A 16,412-nucleotide genomic window follows, 5' to 3' on the forward strand; every position below is an offset into this window, starting at 1 on the left:
GACGCCTTAACGAGCGAGGAATTCCTAACGGTTTCTCGGAAATCGGCTACTCTCAGGACCAGGATTCTCCATGGGACCCTGGCAGGGTCCGAAGGGGCTGGCCGTCAGGAGTTGCTGACTCATCAATGAACTTTTTCCCAGAGAGGAAGGTCAATTTACGTGCGGTTACGTGCGGAGGTAAGTGGGTGTGGATCGCCGCGGGGAAATGCCAATTGGCATGAAGAGAGAGAGAGAGCTGAGGGTGTCGACACCTTGACTGGACGTACGGAGGTTCCCTTACCCCTATCCTCCCCGGCGTCCGAACCCTGGACGATTTATTTTACCGAAGATGAGAATTAGAGCTTCAGGATTTTGGGTTTTTTTTCCATGTATCCAATTTCCTGGTCGTTGGGTCTTTTTCCTTTTGTTTATTCTTTTAAACTAGCGTCATAATAAATCAGTTTGCACCGATTCGACCGATTGATTACCTTACGCCCAAAAAGGAGGGTTCAGTTGTAGATTATTTGCCTCGGGAAATATGGCACATCCCCAAGACATCGTCCACCAGCTGTCAATTCGTGATCCCGAGGCCTTTTGGCAACACCATGCCCAGGCCATTACCTGGCATACCCGGCCCTCGCGGGCTCTCTCGCGGCAGAAGAAGACCCTCCCATCGGGTACCACGCATGACCATTGGAGCTGGTTCCCGGACGGGGAACTCTCGACCACCTACAACTGCGTCGACCGGCATGTGCGTGAGGGGCGCGGGGACAATGTCGCCATCATTTGGGAGTCGCCCGTCAGCGGTCGGCGCGAAACGTACACCTATCGCCAGGTGCTCGAGGAGGTGGAAGTGCTTGCCGGCGTGCTTCATGAGCAAGGGGTGAGGAAGGGAGATGTGGTGGTTATCTACAGTAAGTCTTTTTTTTTCTTTTTTCCCCTCACACATGCATACAACTGTAACATTATGTTGGGATGCGACGCTGACTCGGGGGTTGCAATTGGTGATGGATGATCAGTGCCGATGATTCCTGCTGTCCTCTTTGCGGCTCTGGCGATTACTCGGCTCGGCGCGATCCATTCTGCCGTGTTCGGCGGGTTTGCGGCGCCGTCGCTGGCCCAGCGCATCGAGGCGGCCCGACCCCGCGCCGTCTTGACGGCGTCGTGCGGGATTGAAGGCACAAAGGGACCCTTGCCGTATCGGCCGATGGTTGAAGAGGCAATTAAGCTGAGTGCTAGCAAGCCTGAGAAAGTTCTTATCTGGCAGCGACCGGAGCTTGGATGGGGGAAGTTGGATCACGCGAGTGGTCAGCGCGACTGGCAGGAGCTCGTCCAAGATGCTCGGAAGCGAGGAGTCAAGGCGCATCCGGTGCCAGTGAAGAGTACTGATCCGCTGTATGTCATCTACACTAGTGGTAAGGTTAACCCGATAAACTCGACGTAAAGGAATTGAATTTGCTGACGATTTCTAGGCACCACTGGCCTGCCGAAGGGTGTCGTGCGAGAAGCAGGCGGCCATGCCGTGGGCTTGATTCTGTCGATCCGATATCTCTTTGGGGTCAGGGGCCCCGGAGATGTCATCTTTACCGCGTCGGACATGGGCTGGGTAGTTGGACACTCGTATATCCTGTATGGGCCGCTGATGGTCGGCGCAACGACTGTTCTGTACGAAGGAAAGCCCGTGGGCACTCCGGACGCGGGGGCCTTTTGGCGCGTAGTGGAGCGGAACAAAGTGAACGTCATGTTCACAGCACCCACGGCTTTGCGAGCAATCCGCAAGGATGACCCCGAGAATAAGTACTTTGAAGAGTCTGGCAAGCGCGGGGCTCTCCGAACCTTGCGGTCGCTGTTCCTCGCGGGCGAGCGCAGCGAGCCCAGCATCGTCGAGACGTTCCAGACTCTGCTGAGCAAGTATGGCGCTCCGGGTGCCCAGGTCGTGGATCACTGGTGGTCTACGGAAGTCGGCTCACCCATTACGGGTATCGCCCAGCATGCCGAGGAGGGATTGACGGACAAGAAGCAGGGCTCACCTGCGGCGGCACCCCTTGCAATCAAACCTGGCTCGGCGGGCAAGCCGATGCCCGGTTTCGACGTGCGCATCGTCGACGACAACGGCAAGGAAGTCCCGCGCGGCACAATGGGCAACATCGTGCTCGGCATCCCACTGGCACCGACGGCGTTCACGACGCTATTCAACGACGAGGAGCGGTTCTACAAGGGCTATCTGAAGCGCTTCGATGGGCGGTGGATCGACACCGGCGACGCGGGGTATGTCGACGCGGACGGCTACATCAATGTCATGTCGCGGTCGGACGATATCATCAACGTCGCGGCGCATCGATTCAGCACTGGTAAGCTTCCCTCTACATCACACTTTACTTGACACCCAAGGAATTAACCAAAAAAAAAAAAAAAAACCAAGGCGCCATCGAACAAGCCATCCTAATGCACCCTTTTGTCGGCGAAGCCAGCATCGTCCCCAAACAAGACTCCATCAAAGGCCACGTCCCATTTGCCTTTATCACCCCCAAACACCCTCCCACTGGAGGAGGCAACAACAAACAGCGACTTCCGGCCCGCGCACCCGACGCGCTCTTCAACGAGATCAACTCGCTGGTTCGCACGCAGATCGGCCCCATTGCGTCCCTGGGCGGGATTATCCAGGGTGTCGGGATTATCCCCAAGACACGCAGCGGAAAAACCCTGCGGCGTGTGCTGCGCGAGCTTGTCGATAACGCCACGCGGGGGGAGTTTGATGCGGCGGTGAGTGTGCCGCCAACGGTGGAGGATGCGGAGGTGGTACGGGCGGCGAGGGAGGTTGTCCGGGAGTATTTCTCGTCGGAGAAGGTTAAGGCGAGGCTGTAAGATCGATGATCTAGGGGTCTTGGATTGTACTTTAGAAGGATGTATTCACAAATCTACTTTTGAATACCAAGAAGGACTGATAAGTGATAAACACAAGCAATTCAAATCCGGGACCTTGCCCCAGTTTAACTAATATATACTAGGCAAAATAGATATGCACAGGCTCAGTAAAAAAAACAAAGCGAATTGACAAGTAAAAAGCAGAATATGCTACCTCCCCTCCATGGGAAAATGCCCGATCGTATCACTCATTCAAGCGTCATGAGTAATAATGTACAGTCCTCCAGGGAAGGAAATTACAGGAGGAGGGCGGCAGCACCGAAGACAGCGGCCAGACCAGCACCAGCGCCGGCCACGACGGACGAAGCGCCGCCGGTGAAGGCCGGGCCCTCCGGACCAGTCGGGCTGACGTCGGTGGGCTGAGGAGCAGGAATGTTGCCGGTGCCAGCGGGGGCAGAAGGGCTATACATCTTAGCTTCTCTTTTTTCACTACCCAAAAAAAAAAAAAAAAGAAGTTGGTACATACCACTCGTTGCAGATGGTCAGGGTCTCCGTCACCAGAGGACGAGTCACAGTGAACGGGCCGGTGGCGGTGATGGTGGTGGGCTAATATACCCGTTAGCCAAAAGATATGTATATTTTTGAGGATTTGGGAATACATACGCCAGTCACAGAGTAGGTCTGAGTGCCCAGAGTCAGGGTCGTCGCACCCGGGCAAACGGTCGTGTAGACATCAATGACCTCCGTGGTCACGGAAGGAGCAGCCGTGCTCTCCACCGGCGCAGCGGAGGACGACTCAGCCGGCGGAACCACAGCAGAGGACGACGGCGCCGGGCCAGTCGGGGCCGGCAGAGACAAGGACGCCGACGACTCAATATCGTCGACGGGCTTCTTCCAGTGGGCCAGAGCACCGGTGGCCAGGGCAGCGACAGCGACAGCAGAGAACCGCATTGTGACGGATGTGATTTATATGACGGGAAAGAGGAAGACGGTTCGGTCGGTAGGAAGAGAGAGAGTGTGTGTGATTAGAAAAGAGTGACTGGACTCTTGTAGAGATCGCTTTGAAACGAATGTAATCGGCGTCAACCGGGAACGACAGCGATCGAAGATCTGGGGAGCTAAAGGAAACGAGAAGAGAGGAAGAGGATTCTTTTAAAAAAGGTGGGAAAGAGGGACCTCTGGGCGCCAGGGGAGGGCGAGTGGGTTGACTGTGACGGACAAGTAACGCCGCCAAACTCTGCAGAGTAAAGGTTGCTTTGGGTGGCGGTTACACCAAACCCATGTCGGCAGGAATCATCTACTGCAGGGGCCAGAATTGCCCAGGGATTTTTCCCTCCCCAAACGGTCCCCCTGGTCGTTTTTGCACGGTGGTTCCAGAACGGAGTCCGACTGTTTTTGCTCCGGCTTCGGCCACGACCGCAATCTACCACTCTGCGTCCTCATTTCTGTAGGGCTTCGAACGAGGCATGTGTGTGTATGTGTGTGTGTGTGTGTACGTGGATGATTACCTGACTGCCGGGGCGACCAATGAATTGTCCTCTCTTTGTTGTGACAATGGGATCAGGCCCATTGTCAGGCAATGGCCATGCTGGCAGCCAAGACCCATTCATCCCGTGCCGCAAAGCCGTACAGCCCGGAAGAGTTGCTCCTTCACAGACCGCCAGCCCAAGGGGCGTCCACCGTAACGGCCGGCCGGCCAAACACGTTGCGGGCGCCAACAAGTCCAGATCGAGATTTCATTTGTACACGAGTCAGGGGCATCCCGCCTCTTATTGGCTGAATATAATGGAACGCCTGCACGTTACCGGCGGGCTCGATTGGGTTTATGTGGTCTGATTGGTGTGATGGAGAGAATTTTCCCGAAGGAGTTTGGTGAGGTTCATGCATGCAGTCTTGGCGCAGGAAATGTTCCTATCAGAGTCTCGGAATGTCTTGTTTTGAAACTGAGGGTTCACCCAGCCGAGGAAGATCTTTTATCCGCCAGGAACAGGAACTGCATTCGTCAGCATTGCGCAGGCATCAGATGCCGAGAAAAAGAGCTGTGCTCCGTACATACAATCGGCGTTAGGAATATAATAATACAAGAGGGAATCCTACATATATCGTACATCAGCTTCACTCACGACACTAATGATCCGGCCGCGCGTAGAGCGGATGAGCGGTCGAGCTACGATCCTCCAAATACCTCCTTGACCAGCATCTTCTTGTTCACTGCATCGGTTAGTAAAGGAGGTTCGCGGATCAAGAAGATGGATCTTCTCACCTTTCCCCATGGCATTGCGCGGGATCTTTTCGAGCACTTTCACCTTGGTCGGGATCTTCGACATGGCTAGTCGTCCCTTCAATGCACGCCGCAGGTCCATAATCCCCCAGGAAGGACCGACCCGCGTACGATCCAGGACCACGACGGCCGCAACCCTCTGACCCCATTGCTCGGACGGAAGACCGACCACGGCAGCTTCAATAATCTCCGGCCTACCATCCGTTAGCTCTCTGCTGCTGCTTTCGGCGGGTTATCTTCGCACGTACAGAGACAGGAGCTCCCGCTCGACCTCCAACGCGCTCACTTTCTCTCCTCCGATCTTGATGATATCCACGCTGCGACGCCCCTGGATAAAGTACATGGGCCCCTGCGCCCAATCACCGCTGCTGCCCTGTCCACTGCCTGGCACCGGCCGTCGCACCGCATCATCTCCCGTTCGGAACCAGCGGCCCTTGCCGTCGTTATCATCGACAAATGCTTCCTCGGTCGCCGCCTCATTCCGGAAGTATTCCTTAAAGATCGTAGGTCCACGCAGCTGGATCTCGCCCACGCGTTCCCGCCCGTTCTCGTCCACCTCCTCGCCCGGCCGGATCACCTCGTTCTTTTCGTAATCCCACAGACGCGCTTCCACATGCGGCAGCGGCCACCCTACGCTGCCGTCAACGCGGTCGCGGAAATCCAACCCGCAGCTGATGGCCATCCCCACTTCAGTCATGCCAAAGCGCTCGAGCAGCACATTGCCGCCACTGAGTTCCTCCCAGGCCTTCTTCGTTGGCGCGGGGAGCGCCGCTGAACCCGAGATGTTCAGGCGGAGGTTCGCCGGCGAGATGGCTTGTTTGGCCGCCGTCTGAACATCCGACGGAAGATCCGGAAAGGAGCCCAAAAGTCGACTCCAGATCGTAGGCACTGCTGTCAAGAACGTAATCACTGACCTATTAGAGCCTTCTGGTAGAAACGGTGCAGCTAGTCGACGCCAAGTCGCTTCCGGATTGAAAGGAAACATGAACTCTATCGCTGACCCCGCAATCAGGGGCGTCAACAGTGCATTGACAACGCCGTGGATGTGGTGCAGTGGCAGGAGATGTAGCAGGTGGTCCCGCGGTGAGTATTTCCACGCCTCGATAAGAGACAGTGACTGCGCAGTCAACGCCGACTGTGGAATAAGCACCCCTTTCTACATTTTATTAGTAATACTGCCGGTTCATGATCCTGCCGATCTTTGGAACATACCGGGCGATTCGTTGTGCCGGATGTATACAGCATTAAGCCGCCTTGAGGCTCATGCAGGCTCGTGAGCGAAACGGGGTTGGTGGATGAAGATCCCGCGCTGATCTTCGACCTCACGTCGAGCAACGGCTCGGCCTGCAGCCCAGCAGAATAGATCTCGCGCGCCTTGTCCGCGAATCTTTCCGTGGACAGTAGAACAGACGGCGAGGAATGATCAATGACATACTGCAGTTCCGGCACCGGAAAGGCCGGTGAGAGGGGGACAGCAATAGCATCACTTGCCAAGATAGACAGCAACATCACTGTCAATGTCAGCACCATTCGATAGAATAAACAGAAAGAGTAAAAGCCACGAACCGACGTAATCATAGCTATTCTCTGCCAGAAAAGCAACCCGTTGACCGGATAACCCGGCGGGTTGCTTCTCAGCCAGCCGTTCCTTGGACTGCAGCACATCGGCGACGAGGCTGCCGTAAGTGAACGACCGGTTCGATTTGCTGTGAACAATGGCAAGGCGCGCCGGGTCATGGCTCTGTAGAGCCTTGAAGATGGGTATATCTGGAAGGGTAGAAAATGCCCTATTGCGCGGAAAGAATTTCCTTTGGCATTGAGAACATAGCCTCAGATAGCTCCGCGGACGCGATATGCTGGCCGCGAATTGTGTGCGGAGCAGAAACATTTCTTTTTCAATGTATTCGGCTCATCTACAGAAACATTCTGGTCATTTGATTTTGATGTTGCTGATCACGATAAAGTACTTGGATCTTTTGGGGGACGGAGCTTGGAGAAAAAGCAAGCTGATAGGCCAATGAAGGGCTCCATTGTAACCTGGTTCATAACCTGATGTCATCGGAAGCAACCCCAAAGTTGATAACCAGAAATAACTTCTATCAACCTCGACGCCAAAGCCATTCCATCAAGTCAATCAATCGATCCCGAACACCCGACTCGAGGACGTCATTCATTTTTTTTTTTGAACCCCATGTTTGTCCGCGGCGCGAGATCCCTCGTGCAGCCCCGGTTCTTCTTGACTCGGACCCCGGCATTTACAAGAATGGCATCGTCAACCTCGACGTCAGAAACCCCGGTGGAGGATGCAATTCGACAAAAGGTTCATTTCTTCTGTCGCATTCGAGCTCTCCAAGCCTGAAGCTCTTTCTTTGACCCGGAGCTGATCTAACCGGTTTCATATTACAGATCACCGAAGCATTCTCCCCGACAACCCTCATCATTCGCAACGACTCCCATCTCCATGCCCATCATGCGCCGATGCAAGGCGTCAAGTCTAAAGAGACACACTTTCAGTCCGTCGCCACTTAGTCTCTTTTTGCGGAAAATTGAAAACTAATGATGGTTGTTTCTTGATAGTGTCACCATCGTATCATCCGCGTTCGAGTCCAAACCTCAACCTGCTCGGCATCGACTAGTTTATAACCTCCTCAAGGAGGAAATGAGTCGCGAGGGTGGGATCCATGCTCTTCAGCTGCTGACCAGAACTCCGGAGGAGGAGGCACGGTTGGCGCAGAGGCAGCAGGAGCAATCATGATTCCTCAATAGGTTAATAGGTATGAAATGATTGTACATAAAAAAGAAAAGTAGACGTTATTATTATGAAATCCTATGCCGATAAAACCTTTGATTAGACAATATTGTGCAATCACCAGAACACGATAAGGACCGCAAAGCACAAGCGTCATGTTTTTGCATTGGCCTTTCAACAACCGCGCACAATCTATAAAGAAAGCGACTATTATGGACACACAGTAGACAAACGAGCAAACACGAGGGGAATTAGACACCGAACGAACGCGAGAACAAAAGCTCATCAGCTGGAAATAGAGACAGAGTAAGCAATAACCTGTACAGTCGAGCGCATTGGGCTCGGGGGTGTCGAACGCATGCGAGATGGAACTGGTGGGAGTCACAACCCAGGATTACTTTACGATCCCGACGCTGCCTTGTTGGCTTGAGTGACACCAACGGAAATACCGACAATAATGGCAATGATGAGAACTGCAAAGTTAGCTCAGTATTTGGTTGTCTCGAAGGATTGGGAACGACTTACTGATGCCAATGAGGATGTACCACTTCCATCGGCGCGCATTCCGTGCGCTGACAATGGCTTGGTCGATTTGCTTGTTGGCATTGTCGACGTTCTCCACGACGTCATGGGCGCCCTGGTTGATCTGCTCGACTGCCGGCTCCTGTTGTTGTACCAGCTCGGCGACCTCCTCGTACAATCGCGCCAGTTCGATCATGTCTTGCTCAATCTTTCGAATAGCAGCAGACCGCTCCAGAGCCGCCTGCCGTGCATCATTGGCCTGCCGCGTTCGGGTGCCCGTGACCTACATTGGTCAGTAATTGCGCGGACTACACTGCCGCACATGTGCAACTCACCTGGAAGCTCTGCTCCTGGCCCAGGAGCACATTCTGAACTCCCTGCTCAATCTGCTCCGGAGTTGCATCGGGGTTGGCAATCTCGTAGCGCCTCCGCACTTGTTCCTGGAGGCGCTTCTGGAACTCTGACTGCGCCTTCTGATACGCCTGAATCTCCCGCTGCAGGTTGCGGCTGGTCACATCGATCTGCGTCTGCACTCGCGAATCACCCGACCCGGGGGTCTGCTTCACTTTCTTCATGACATCGCGCAAGTAACGGAATGTGTTGTTAATGTCGTCCTCAACGTAGTCGAGATTCTGGCGTGCGGCGACGTCCTCTTTACCCGTGCTGGAATCGAGCAACTGGTGTTGGGCTTGGGCAAGGCGGCCTTCCCGTTTCGCACGCACTTCCTGGATCCCATCGTTGATTTCCTTGCATTTGTTCAGGATGTACGTGGTATTATTGACGGCCCCCATTTCTGCGACATCCCAATTAGCATGGCGCTCGATTAGATCGGTCCATTGAGAACTATCTCACCATAGCTGCCATTTCCTTGCTCCACGTCCGGGTACGGAGCCCCATAGCCGCCTTGCGGAGCTCCGTAACCACCCTGAGGACCTCCATAACCACCCTGCTGACCTCCATAACCGCCGCCCTGCTGGCCATAGGGGTTGTACGCCCCGTAACCACCTTGTTGATTATTGTACTGATTCAAACCGGGCGTTAGCATTGATGGTCTTCGAAATCAGATTTTTAAGAGACGATGCGGGAAGCGGACTCCAACGGCTTGTCCATGCAGGGGGGTGCACGGCGGCGCATGCGACTCACACTCATCTTGAATGGTCTCTTTTCGACTCAAGTTCCCCGTTCGGTGATCGATTCAGCTGCAACCGTGATCTTCCGGAATCCCTCGTGCGCCGGGCGGGATGGCAAGACGGGGAGTGAGGGAGAGTGGAGGCGAAATGCTGTCGTCGCGCAATTGACGACCGACAGCCGCAGAAAACGGGATTAGTGTAAGGGAAATCAAGGAAAGATTAAATGAACTGATCGACGATAAGGTATGAAAAGAGAAAATTTGGCAGACTACGAGTGAGACGGGCGACGAAACGAATGGCTTAATTTAGGCCGGACAAAAAAAGGTCCAGGGAGCGCTTCCTGTCAGGAGTGGCGCGTAGGTTGAGCACAGCCCGGTTGTTGTTCTTAGTCAGACAGTCTCCTGGCAGTTATTGCTGGTTGCCGCGGTCGATTGAGGATCGGCAGTGAACATGTCCTGAACTCGCAGTCTTTCCTGTACTGATTGCTATGGATTTCCACACTGGATTTTACCCATGTTCGAGTCGCCGTTGCACCCTCTGACACATGAAGCTGATTCCAACCAACAATGCCTCAATTCCTTACTGCAGTTGGGCGGCTGAGAATGGGCCGCCGACCGGACCAATCAGAGTGGTTGATAATACAAATTTCCCAATCGAGCAACTGTCATCCCTCGTTATGCCAGCTGAAGGTCAACTGGACAAATGACACGATTTGCAGAAAATCAACGTAGTATCACGAGATGAAAGATGAAATGCAGAAGGAGGAATTGACGATACTTTACAGATGCTGGAAATTGCTCAGAACTCATTCAGAGCAATTTCTTCTAGATTAACCGATCCCTCGAGCATCCACAGAACGAACCAGCTCCCATTTATCCATCCCCCAATAACTTACTGTTATGTTACTTATCGCTGCCAGTATGGTAAGCGATGCCGAGATTGCGCCTGATGGCCCTCCAAATCCTGGTCACTCACTGCCACTAGCTGAAAGACCTGGGTGACAGCTAGTGCTGCCAGACCTGTGTTCCAGGCCGCCAGTCCCCTGCAAGGGCTTGCGGGCCAGCGGGCAAACGGCAGCGTATCCTTTTGACATTCCCCGCAAACTCCCCACACAGTGGCCACAAGTCTAAACGAACCCGTCATCCGAAAAGCGAGTTCGGTGTCCGTTGGTAGACAAATCAAAGTTCAGCGCCATGTATATCGATTCGATCACATAGACAAGGGCAACGAGGCCCAACAAAAGCTTGATCATTTCATTCTTTCATCCACAGTCCAAAAAATCATTCAATTTGATAGTCGCCCATCATGACTCTCAAACGAAAATGGCAGCCAAATTACAGCGAGACGGCGGATGCACTCAGCGAGCATCCCTTCAAATCCTCTGCGGTGACTGATGATCGTCGAAAGTCACGCTCGTATCTCGATGGGTATCCCTGGAGGACTCTGGGCAACCGATCAGTGTTGTCGTCGCTGCCGTTGGGCAACATGATATCAGATGTTCGCCAGCTGATCGATCCGGATTTTGAGCCAGTATTCGACGACCTTGATGAGACACCGCGTTTTCTGCGTCCGCAGCCAGCGCACCTGCCGGTGGAAGACCTGGAATATTTACGTGCAAAGGGCGCGTTGACAATACCGGATCCGTCACTGCGAAAGGAGTTGCTGCGGGCGTATGTCCTCTGGGTCCATAATTCATTGCCTCTCTTGGACCTGCACGAGTTTCTCCGAAAAATCGCCCAGAATGATCCAGACGGCAACATTAGTCTCCTCCTATTCCAAGCAGTCATGTTTGCGGGCACCGCGTTTGTCGACATCAAACATCTCCGGGAAGCTGGTTTTGCAACGAGAAGACAAGCGCGGAGGGCTTTTTTTATGCGGGCGCGGGTATACTTCTCCCCTTGATCGTATCATTTGGGTTCTATAGATTGACATGGTCCCAGTTGTTGTATTCATTCGACTACGAGGATGACCGAATAGCTATTCTACAGTCAATGATGCTCATGACGTACTGGGCTGATTGGTCAGAGATGGACAGCAGCCCGCAAAAGGACATTTGGCACTGGATTGGGATGTGTAACACATTGGCTCAATCCATAGGCCTACATCGGGATCCAACTAAATCAAAGCTAGACCCGAGTGCTCAGCGCCTGAGAGTGCGCCTATGGTGGTGCTTATATTCGCGGGACCGGCTCGTCGCGCTCGCGTTGAGACGCCCCATGCATATCAACGAAGGCGTGTGTGATGTTCCTATGCTACGCCTTACCGACTTCGAGATCAGGCCCGTCCATCCGGACGTGATGCGCATGTTCGACTGTCCACAGCTAGACAATGTCTCCCATCAACGAAGCCTGGCAGCCATGTTCATCGAGAAGGTCAGGCTTTGTCAGTGCTTGGCACGAGTGCTCTTTGCACAGTACATCCCCCACACCCGCTCTTTTGATGCCACTGACAAGACAACAATTTGCCTCATTCCTCGGCAGGCATCAGACGCCGAGCTGGAGCGTTGTAACCAGAAGCTCAACTCCTGGCTGAGCAGTTTACCCAAAGAAGCAGTCTTCTCTCCTCCACCCGGACAAGGGCAACTGAGCGAGGGCGACCAGGTGCTGTATGTACATTCGTCAATGCTGCGGATGATCTATCATGCCATCTGCACCGCTCTTCATCGTCCTCAAATTGCGTCCCTCGCCAACCGACCGTCCTCTCGGATGTTGGCCGAGTCACGCAAGAAGATCCGCGATGCTGCATCCGGCACCACAAGCCTCATCCACGGACTGGACACAATGGGTCTGACCAAATACCTCCCTACATTCAGTCTAACCGTCGTCACACCAGCTGCAGTAGTCCACCTAACAAACCTGGCGTCCCCCAACCCATCCGTGCGCGACGAGAGCACATGGAACTTCCGGAAATGCATCGAGGTGCTCAACGAGCTGAGAGACATCTATCCGGCTGCCGACCACGAGACTGCTTGCCTGGAACAAGCGGTCCGGATGCAGTTCCACCAGATGGGCGGGCAGATTCCCCTGGTCATCATGCCTAGCAATAGCAATTATGGCGGCACATCTCGTTCTCCTCGTGGCTCCTATTTCTCCTCACGGCCCATCATCCAGATTGACGATGATGATGATGGCCGCCAAACGAGTAGCAGCTCCTCCCCATCGTCTGAGAGGAGCCAAACCACAGATGCGGTGAATGAATGGCTCGTTAGTTCGTCAGAAGATGGCGGCGAGCAGGATCGGCGGAGCGAGCGACGGCGGGGGGATCGTCCCTCTCCGTTCACGGAAGCAAATCAGAACGTGAATCGAGACAACAATTCTCTTTTCAATGATCACGACGGATTTGATTCCACAGGCATTGGTGACAACGCGGGGCTAGGGAGCACTCTTTTGGCAAGCCCAGCCCTATCAAAGTCGTCACAGTCTCCTTCCCTGACCGGGGACTTGGAGAAAGACTTGGGATTAGCCTGATTATGCACAGTCCAAAGTCTGTTCAGTGAAGATTCTATCGTCGACTCTACAACAAATACAACAACAAAAAACCCCCCGCCATCTACCTGTATATCCTCGCCACAGTGGGGAATAGGGCCCGTTCAGTCGCCCCTTTTACCCCAACGCGCCGTCTCGTCGCCCTTTTCCCAGGGATGTTCGATGTATCCCAACCGGCGCTTGACCTGTTGCACGACCTCTTTGTCGCCAGTGTTCTTTCCCAGGTTATCACTCAACTTAACAGCGGGTCGACCTCCAGCTGAGGCGACTTTGATGACAATATTGAGTGGAACCGATTTCTTCTTGTCAGATTTACGCACAAAGTCATCTGTAATGATTTAATGAGCCAATGCTTTGGAATAAAGATGGGATTTAGGGAAAATGAAAACATACTTGTGAGGAACGTGCCGACACCAAAGATAGGTTGGAAGCCGGCTTCTTCGGCAATGGCTTTGTATTCAAGACAGAGGTCAACGTTTAATGAGTCCGAGAAGACAATTGATTTCTTGTCGCGGATGCCTTGCGAGTCGTAGAAATCGCGGACCATCTTGACGAAATATGCCGGGTCGCCCGAGTCCTGGCGCACGCCCTGGAAGACTTCTGCGTAGGTTCGCTGTCTCTTGCCGTTCTCTTCTTTGCGCTCTTCGATGGGCGCGGTAATGGGCGGCTTGGTCTCTGCCAGGCTCTGTGGGACGGAGGTTGTTGTGGTTGCGTCGCTAGACGGCCGCGTCGGCTCGCCGCCGACGCCGGCGATGGTGTACTCTGGAATAGGTTTCTTGAATGCATCGAGGAATGCTGGCGTTCCAAACGTATCGGTCAATGCGATTCCCAGGGTCTGCGATCGTCAGCCACGAGAACATGGTCTCCCACTGATAGAAACGTACCCCTTCGCCGAAACAGCCCAGCCAGTATCGCAAACCCAGCTCGTTTGCATTCTCGTAATCATCCGTGTACGCGGCGATGGCCATGTACCACTCATGCGCCACGGTCCCGACTGGTTTCACGCCGTACCGATGGGCAAAATGAACATTACTCGTGCCGGAGAACACGCCTTTGTAGCCCTTCTCCTTTGCGTCGGCGGCCGCTCTGATCAGACCCTTCATGACGAGATCGTGCGTGATGTAGTCCCGCCGCCGACGGGAGCCAAACTCGGAGAATATGCAGCCATTCTCCAGCAGCGTCATGCCCTTGCGGTAGGCCTTCTCCTCCTGGCCTTCATGATCCCAGTCTTTGTCACAGAACTTGAAGTATGCCTCACTGGTGAGCGCCAACAGCGGGATCTCGTACAGAATCGTCTCCACCCAGAGTCCTTTAATCGAGTACTCCAGATCCCCCAGGTCATCGTCGCTACCCGTGTCCTGGATTGGGCGAAAGGTGATGTCGACCTGCTCGGCGGGCTTGAGGCGGAAGTCGCTGAGGTACCGCAAGTATGCTTCGGTAAGGTACGGACAGGTGCGACGCAGGAAGTCAATCTCGTCAGGTTTCACGGTGATATTGCCAAGGCCTAGCTGGTGTTAGCACGGGGCATTCTGCAACGGGATCGTTTTGGGCCTCTCAACGGTGTATTTGCTCGACCAGCCAGTTGTACGCTCTGCGCGAAAGTTTCATGTCCGGCGTTCGATTTGTAAAGCCATATGTCACCTCTAAAGCACCATATTAGTTCTGTTTTCTTCTCTGACCATACCCGACGCCGCCGAAGACCATACCAACGTCAGGAAAGTATTTTAGCACCGCACATTGCATCGTCATCTTGTAGAGATCGGTGTCCAGGAGGGACGAAATCCCTTCCGGGATCGGCTGGGCGTCTGAGCCCATTTTGGCCAAGTAACGAGCTTGTCGTGAATTCGTCTCAGTAAAGGTCGAAGAATCCCATTGCCAGTGTGTGAATGGGTTTTTTGAGCAGGAGAAAAGTGAGTGCGGGGATGTTTCCGTTGCTTCATCCATTGGAATTCCCCGCAGGATCTTATCGGTTGATTATTCACATTATAAATTGAAGCAACCATATTATTCCACTAGATTAATGGACCCGAACTCTCCACGATGAGCTGACTAGACGAGATTTGTACCAATAAATCGCTAATTGGTCTTGTAAGCACGAATGTTCGCGGTGGATTGATCGTTTTGAGCTGCAAGTTCGCACAGATGACGTACAGACCTGCAGGGGTGATATCACCATGACCCTTAGCGGTAGCTTGAGAACAGCACCTATATCCTCAAAGCCCATTGGTATGTTGATTACAGTAAAATAGCGTGATGTTATTGGTGAAAATGCGCTTTAAGTGCTGTCTCTTAATACCCATAAGCTGTACGATGCAGAATTCCATGGCTAGTCGACAGCTTTGCACTGTTGACAGTGATGAGGCTTACAACTCGTGATGTTAACGGATTCAAGAATGGGGTGGGATGTAGAGTTCTGCTAATGGTATCGTGCCTGGGCATATTGCATCGCTTGCCTGCCATCCAGCCTTCAATCTGCTAGACTCCCTATGTGCCAAAGGCGACAATGTGTCTCGAGAAAATTTCTCAGATTTCAAAGCTAATCAATCGCGTCGGATAGAAGCACCTCTCCAAATTCAAAGGACCTGAACGAGGGTCGTCCGCGTTGCTGAGAGTTTTGGATGTTTGACCCAAAGCACCTTTGACAGTGCAAGAAGCGCCCTATTGATGTATCATCTTTGCTTCTTCGCACTTTAATTGATGCAGGATGGCAGCTTCTACTGCTGTGTATGTCCCAACACTTCCTCAGGGCCGACAAGGGCTGTCCGTTGACAGTTATTGATTTCCTTGATGGGCTATATCTACAAAGAGTCTGACGCAAAGGGGACAGAAAAATCTCTTTATTTATTCCCTTAGAAATACAACACCGTAAATCAATTTTGAGCGGAAAGAAATGAACACTCTAATCGGTTGAAGTTTAGGGTTCCTCGCCGGCGGCGCCATCTGGTTTGGACGTTCCTTGTCCACACACGGACGTGCTGCCCGTGAGTCTGCAAACGAACTGATTGATGGCTCTTTCATTCTTGGACACATATTCAGAGGTGATATTCCAGATCTCTGCAAGGGTCTCTGAATTAACCGCGGTGATGTTCCGTGCACAGTCAATATCGAACCGGTAGTACTGGTCACTATCGGCATATTGCTTCTCCAAACTCAGGGCCACTTTTCTGGAAGACAGAATCATCTTTGTTAATGCTTCAAAGACGGCATCTTTGGAGTTATTCTTGATCGGAGCAACATCCCCTAGTCCTGTGCCGAGGCTCAGGACGCACAACTGAGTCCGTTCTCCAAACTGCTCTCGGCCTTCTGCAATCAGTTGCTCACATGGATTGTTGAACGAAAAAGCAGCATCGATAAACTCGATCTCATCACGACCAAGTTTGACTGGCGTGAACAAACCTCCT

At 53.2% G+C, this 16,412-nt stretch overlaps 9 protein-coding genes across 9 annotated transcripts; 3 read left to right on the plus strand and 6 right to left on the minus strand.

Annotated features, from left to right (window-relative positions):
* Positions 1-517: 517 nt before the first annotated feature.
* On the plus strand, positions 518-3,109 carry VTN49DRAFT_3268 (uncharacterized protein; the record flags this gene model as incomplete). The annotated part of the gene is made up of 5 exons (XM_069411085.1): positions 518-893; positions 999-1,394; positions 1,452-2,330; positions 2,402-2,840; positions 3,049-3,109. The coding sequence occupies 5 exons, from the start codon at positions 518-520 to the stop codon at positions 3,107-3,109; spliced, it is 2,151 nt and encodes a 716-aa protein (XP_069268546.1).
* A 31-nt stretch (positions 3,110-3,140) lies between these two features.
* On the minus strand, positions 3,141-3,795 carry VTN49DRAFT_3269 (uncharacterized protein; the record flags this gene model as incomplete). Its single annotated transcript, XM_069411086.1, has 3 exons — positions 3,141-3,306; positions 3,371-3,450; positions 3,508-3,795. The coding sequence occupies 3 exons, from the start codon at positions 3,793-3,795 to the stop codon at positions 3,141-3,143; spliced, it is 534 nt and encodes a 177-aa protein (XP_069268547.1).
* A 1,216-nt stretch (positions 3,796-5,011) lies between these two features.
* On the minus strand, positions 5,012-7,013 carry VTN49DRAFT_3270 (uncharacterized protein; the record flags this gene model as incomplete). Its single annotated transcript, XM_069411088.1, has 5 exons — positions 5,012-5,055; positions 5,108-5,319; positions 5,374-6,281; positions 6,338-6,636; positions 6,692-7,013. 5 exons carry the CDS (start codon positions 7,011-7,013, stop codon positions 5,012-5,014), a joined length of 1,785 nt encoding a protein of 594 aa, XP_069268548.1.
* A 303-nt stretch (positions 7,014-7,316) lies between these two features.
* Positions 7,317-7,880, plus strand: VTN49DRAFT_3271 (uncharacterized protein; the record flags this gene model as incomplete). Its single annotated transcript, XM_069411089.1, has 3 exons — positions 7,317-7,445; positions 7,532-7,638; positions 7,703-7,880. The coding sequence occupies 3 exons, from the start codon at positions 7,317-7,319 to the stop codon at positions 7,878-7,880; spliced, it is 414 nt and encodes a 137-aa protein (XP_069268549.1).
* Positions 7,881-8,273: 393 nt separating this feature from the next.
* On the minus strand, positions 8,274-9,441 carry VTN49DRAFT_3272 (uncharacterized protein; the record flags this gene model as incomplete). Its single annotated transcript, XM_069411090.1, has 4 exons — positions 8,274-8,347; positions 8,400-8,679; positions 8,732-9,189; positions 9,249-9,441. The coding sequence occupies 4 exons, from the start codon at positions 9,439-9,441 to the stop codon at positions 8,274-8,276; spliced, it is 1,005 nt and encodes a 334-aa protein (XP_069268550.1).
* Positions 9,442-10,432: 991 nt separating this feature from the next.
* Positions 10,433-10,778, minus strand: VTN49DRAFT_3273 (uncharacterized protein; the record flags this gene model as incomplete). Its single annotated transcript, XM_069411091.1, has 2 exons — positions 10,433-10,568; positions 10,663-10,778. 2 exons carry the CDS (start codon positions 10,776-10,778, stop codon positions 10,433-10,435), a joined length of 252 nt encoding a protein of 83 aa, XP_069268551.1.
* A 53-nt stretch (positions 10,779-10,831) lies between these two features.
* VTN49DRAFT_3274 (uncharacterized protein) lies at positions 10,832-12,993 on the plus strand (the record flags this gene model as incomplete). The annotated part of the gene is made up of 2 exons (XM_069411092.1): positions 10,832-11,410; positions 11,467-12,993. The coding sequence occupies 2 exons, from the start codon at positions 10,832-10,834 to the stop codon at positions 12,991-12,993; spliced, it is 2,106 nt and encodes a 701-aa protein (XP_069268552.1).
* A 122-nt stretch (positions 12,994-13,115) lies between these two features.
* On the minus strand, positions 13,116-14,826 carry VTN49DRAFT_3275 (uncharacterized protein; the record flags this gene model as incomplete). Its single annotated transcript, XM_069411093.1, has 5 exons — positions 13,116-13,339; positions 13,405-13,846; positions 13,896-14,515; positions 14,571-14,654; positions 14,718-14,826. The coding sequence occupies 5 exons, from the start codon at positions 14,824-14,826 to the stop codon at positions 13,116-13,118; spliced, it is 1,479 nt and encodes a 492-aa protein (XP_069268553.1).
* A 1,099-nt stretch (positions 14,827-15,925) lies between these two features.
* On the minus strand, positions 15,926-16,192 carry VTN49DRAFT_3276 (uncharacterized protein; the record flags this gene model as incomplete). The annotated part of the gene is made up of 1 exon (XM_069411094.1): positions 15,926-16,192. One exon carries the CDS (start codon positions 16,190-16,192, stop codon positions 15,926-15,928), a length of 267 nt encoding a protein of 88 aa, XP_069268554.1.
* Between the last annotated feature and the right edge of the window lie 220 nt (positions 16,193-16,412).

This window comes from Thermomyces lanuginosus (genome assembly GCF_041956635.1).
Source record: "Thermomyces lanuginosus strain ATCC 200065 unplaced genomic scaffold VTN49scaffold_28, whole genome shotgun sequence".
In the NCBI taxonomy this organism is placed as follows: Eukaryota; Fungi; Ascomycota; class Eurotiomycetes; order Eurotiales; family Trichocomaceae; genus Thermomyces; species Thermomyces lanuginosus.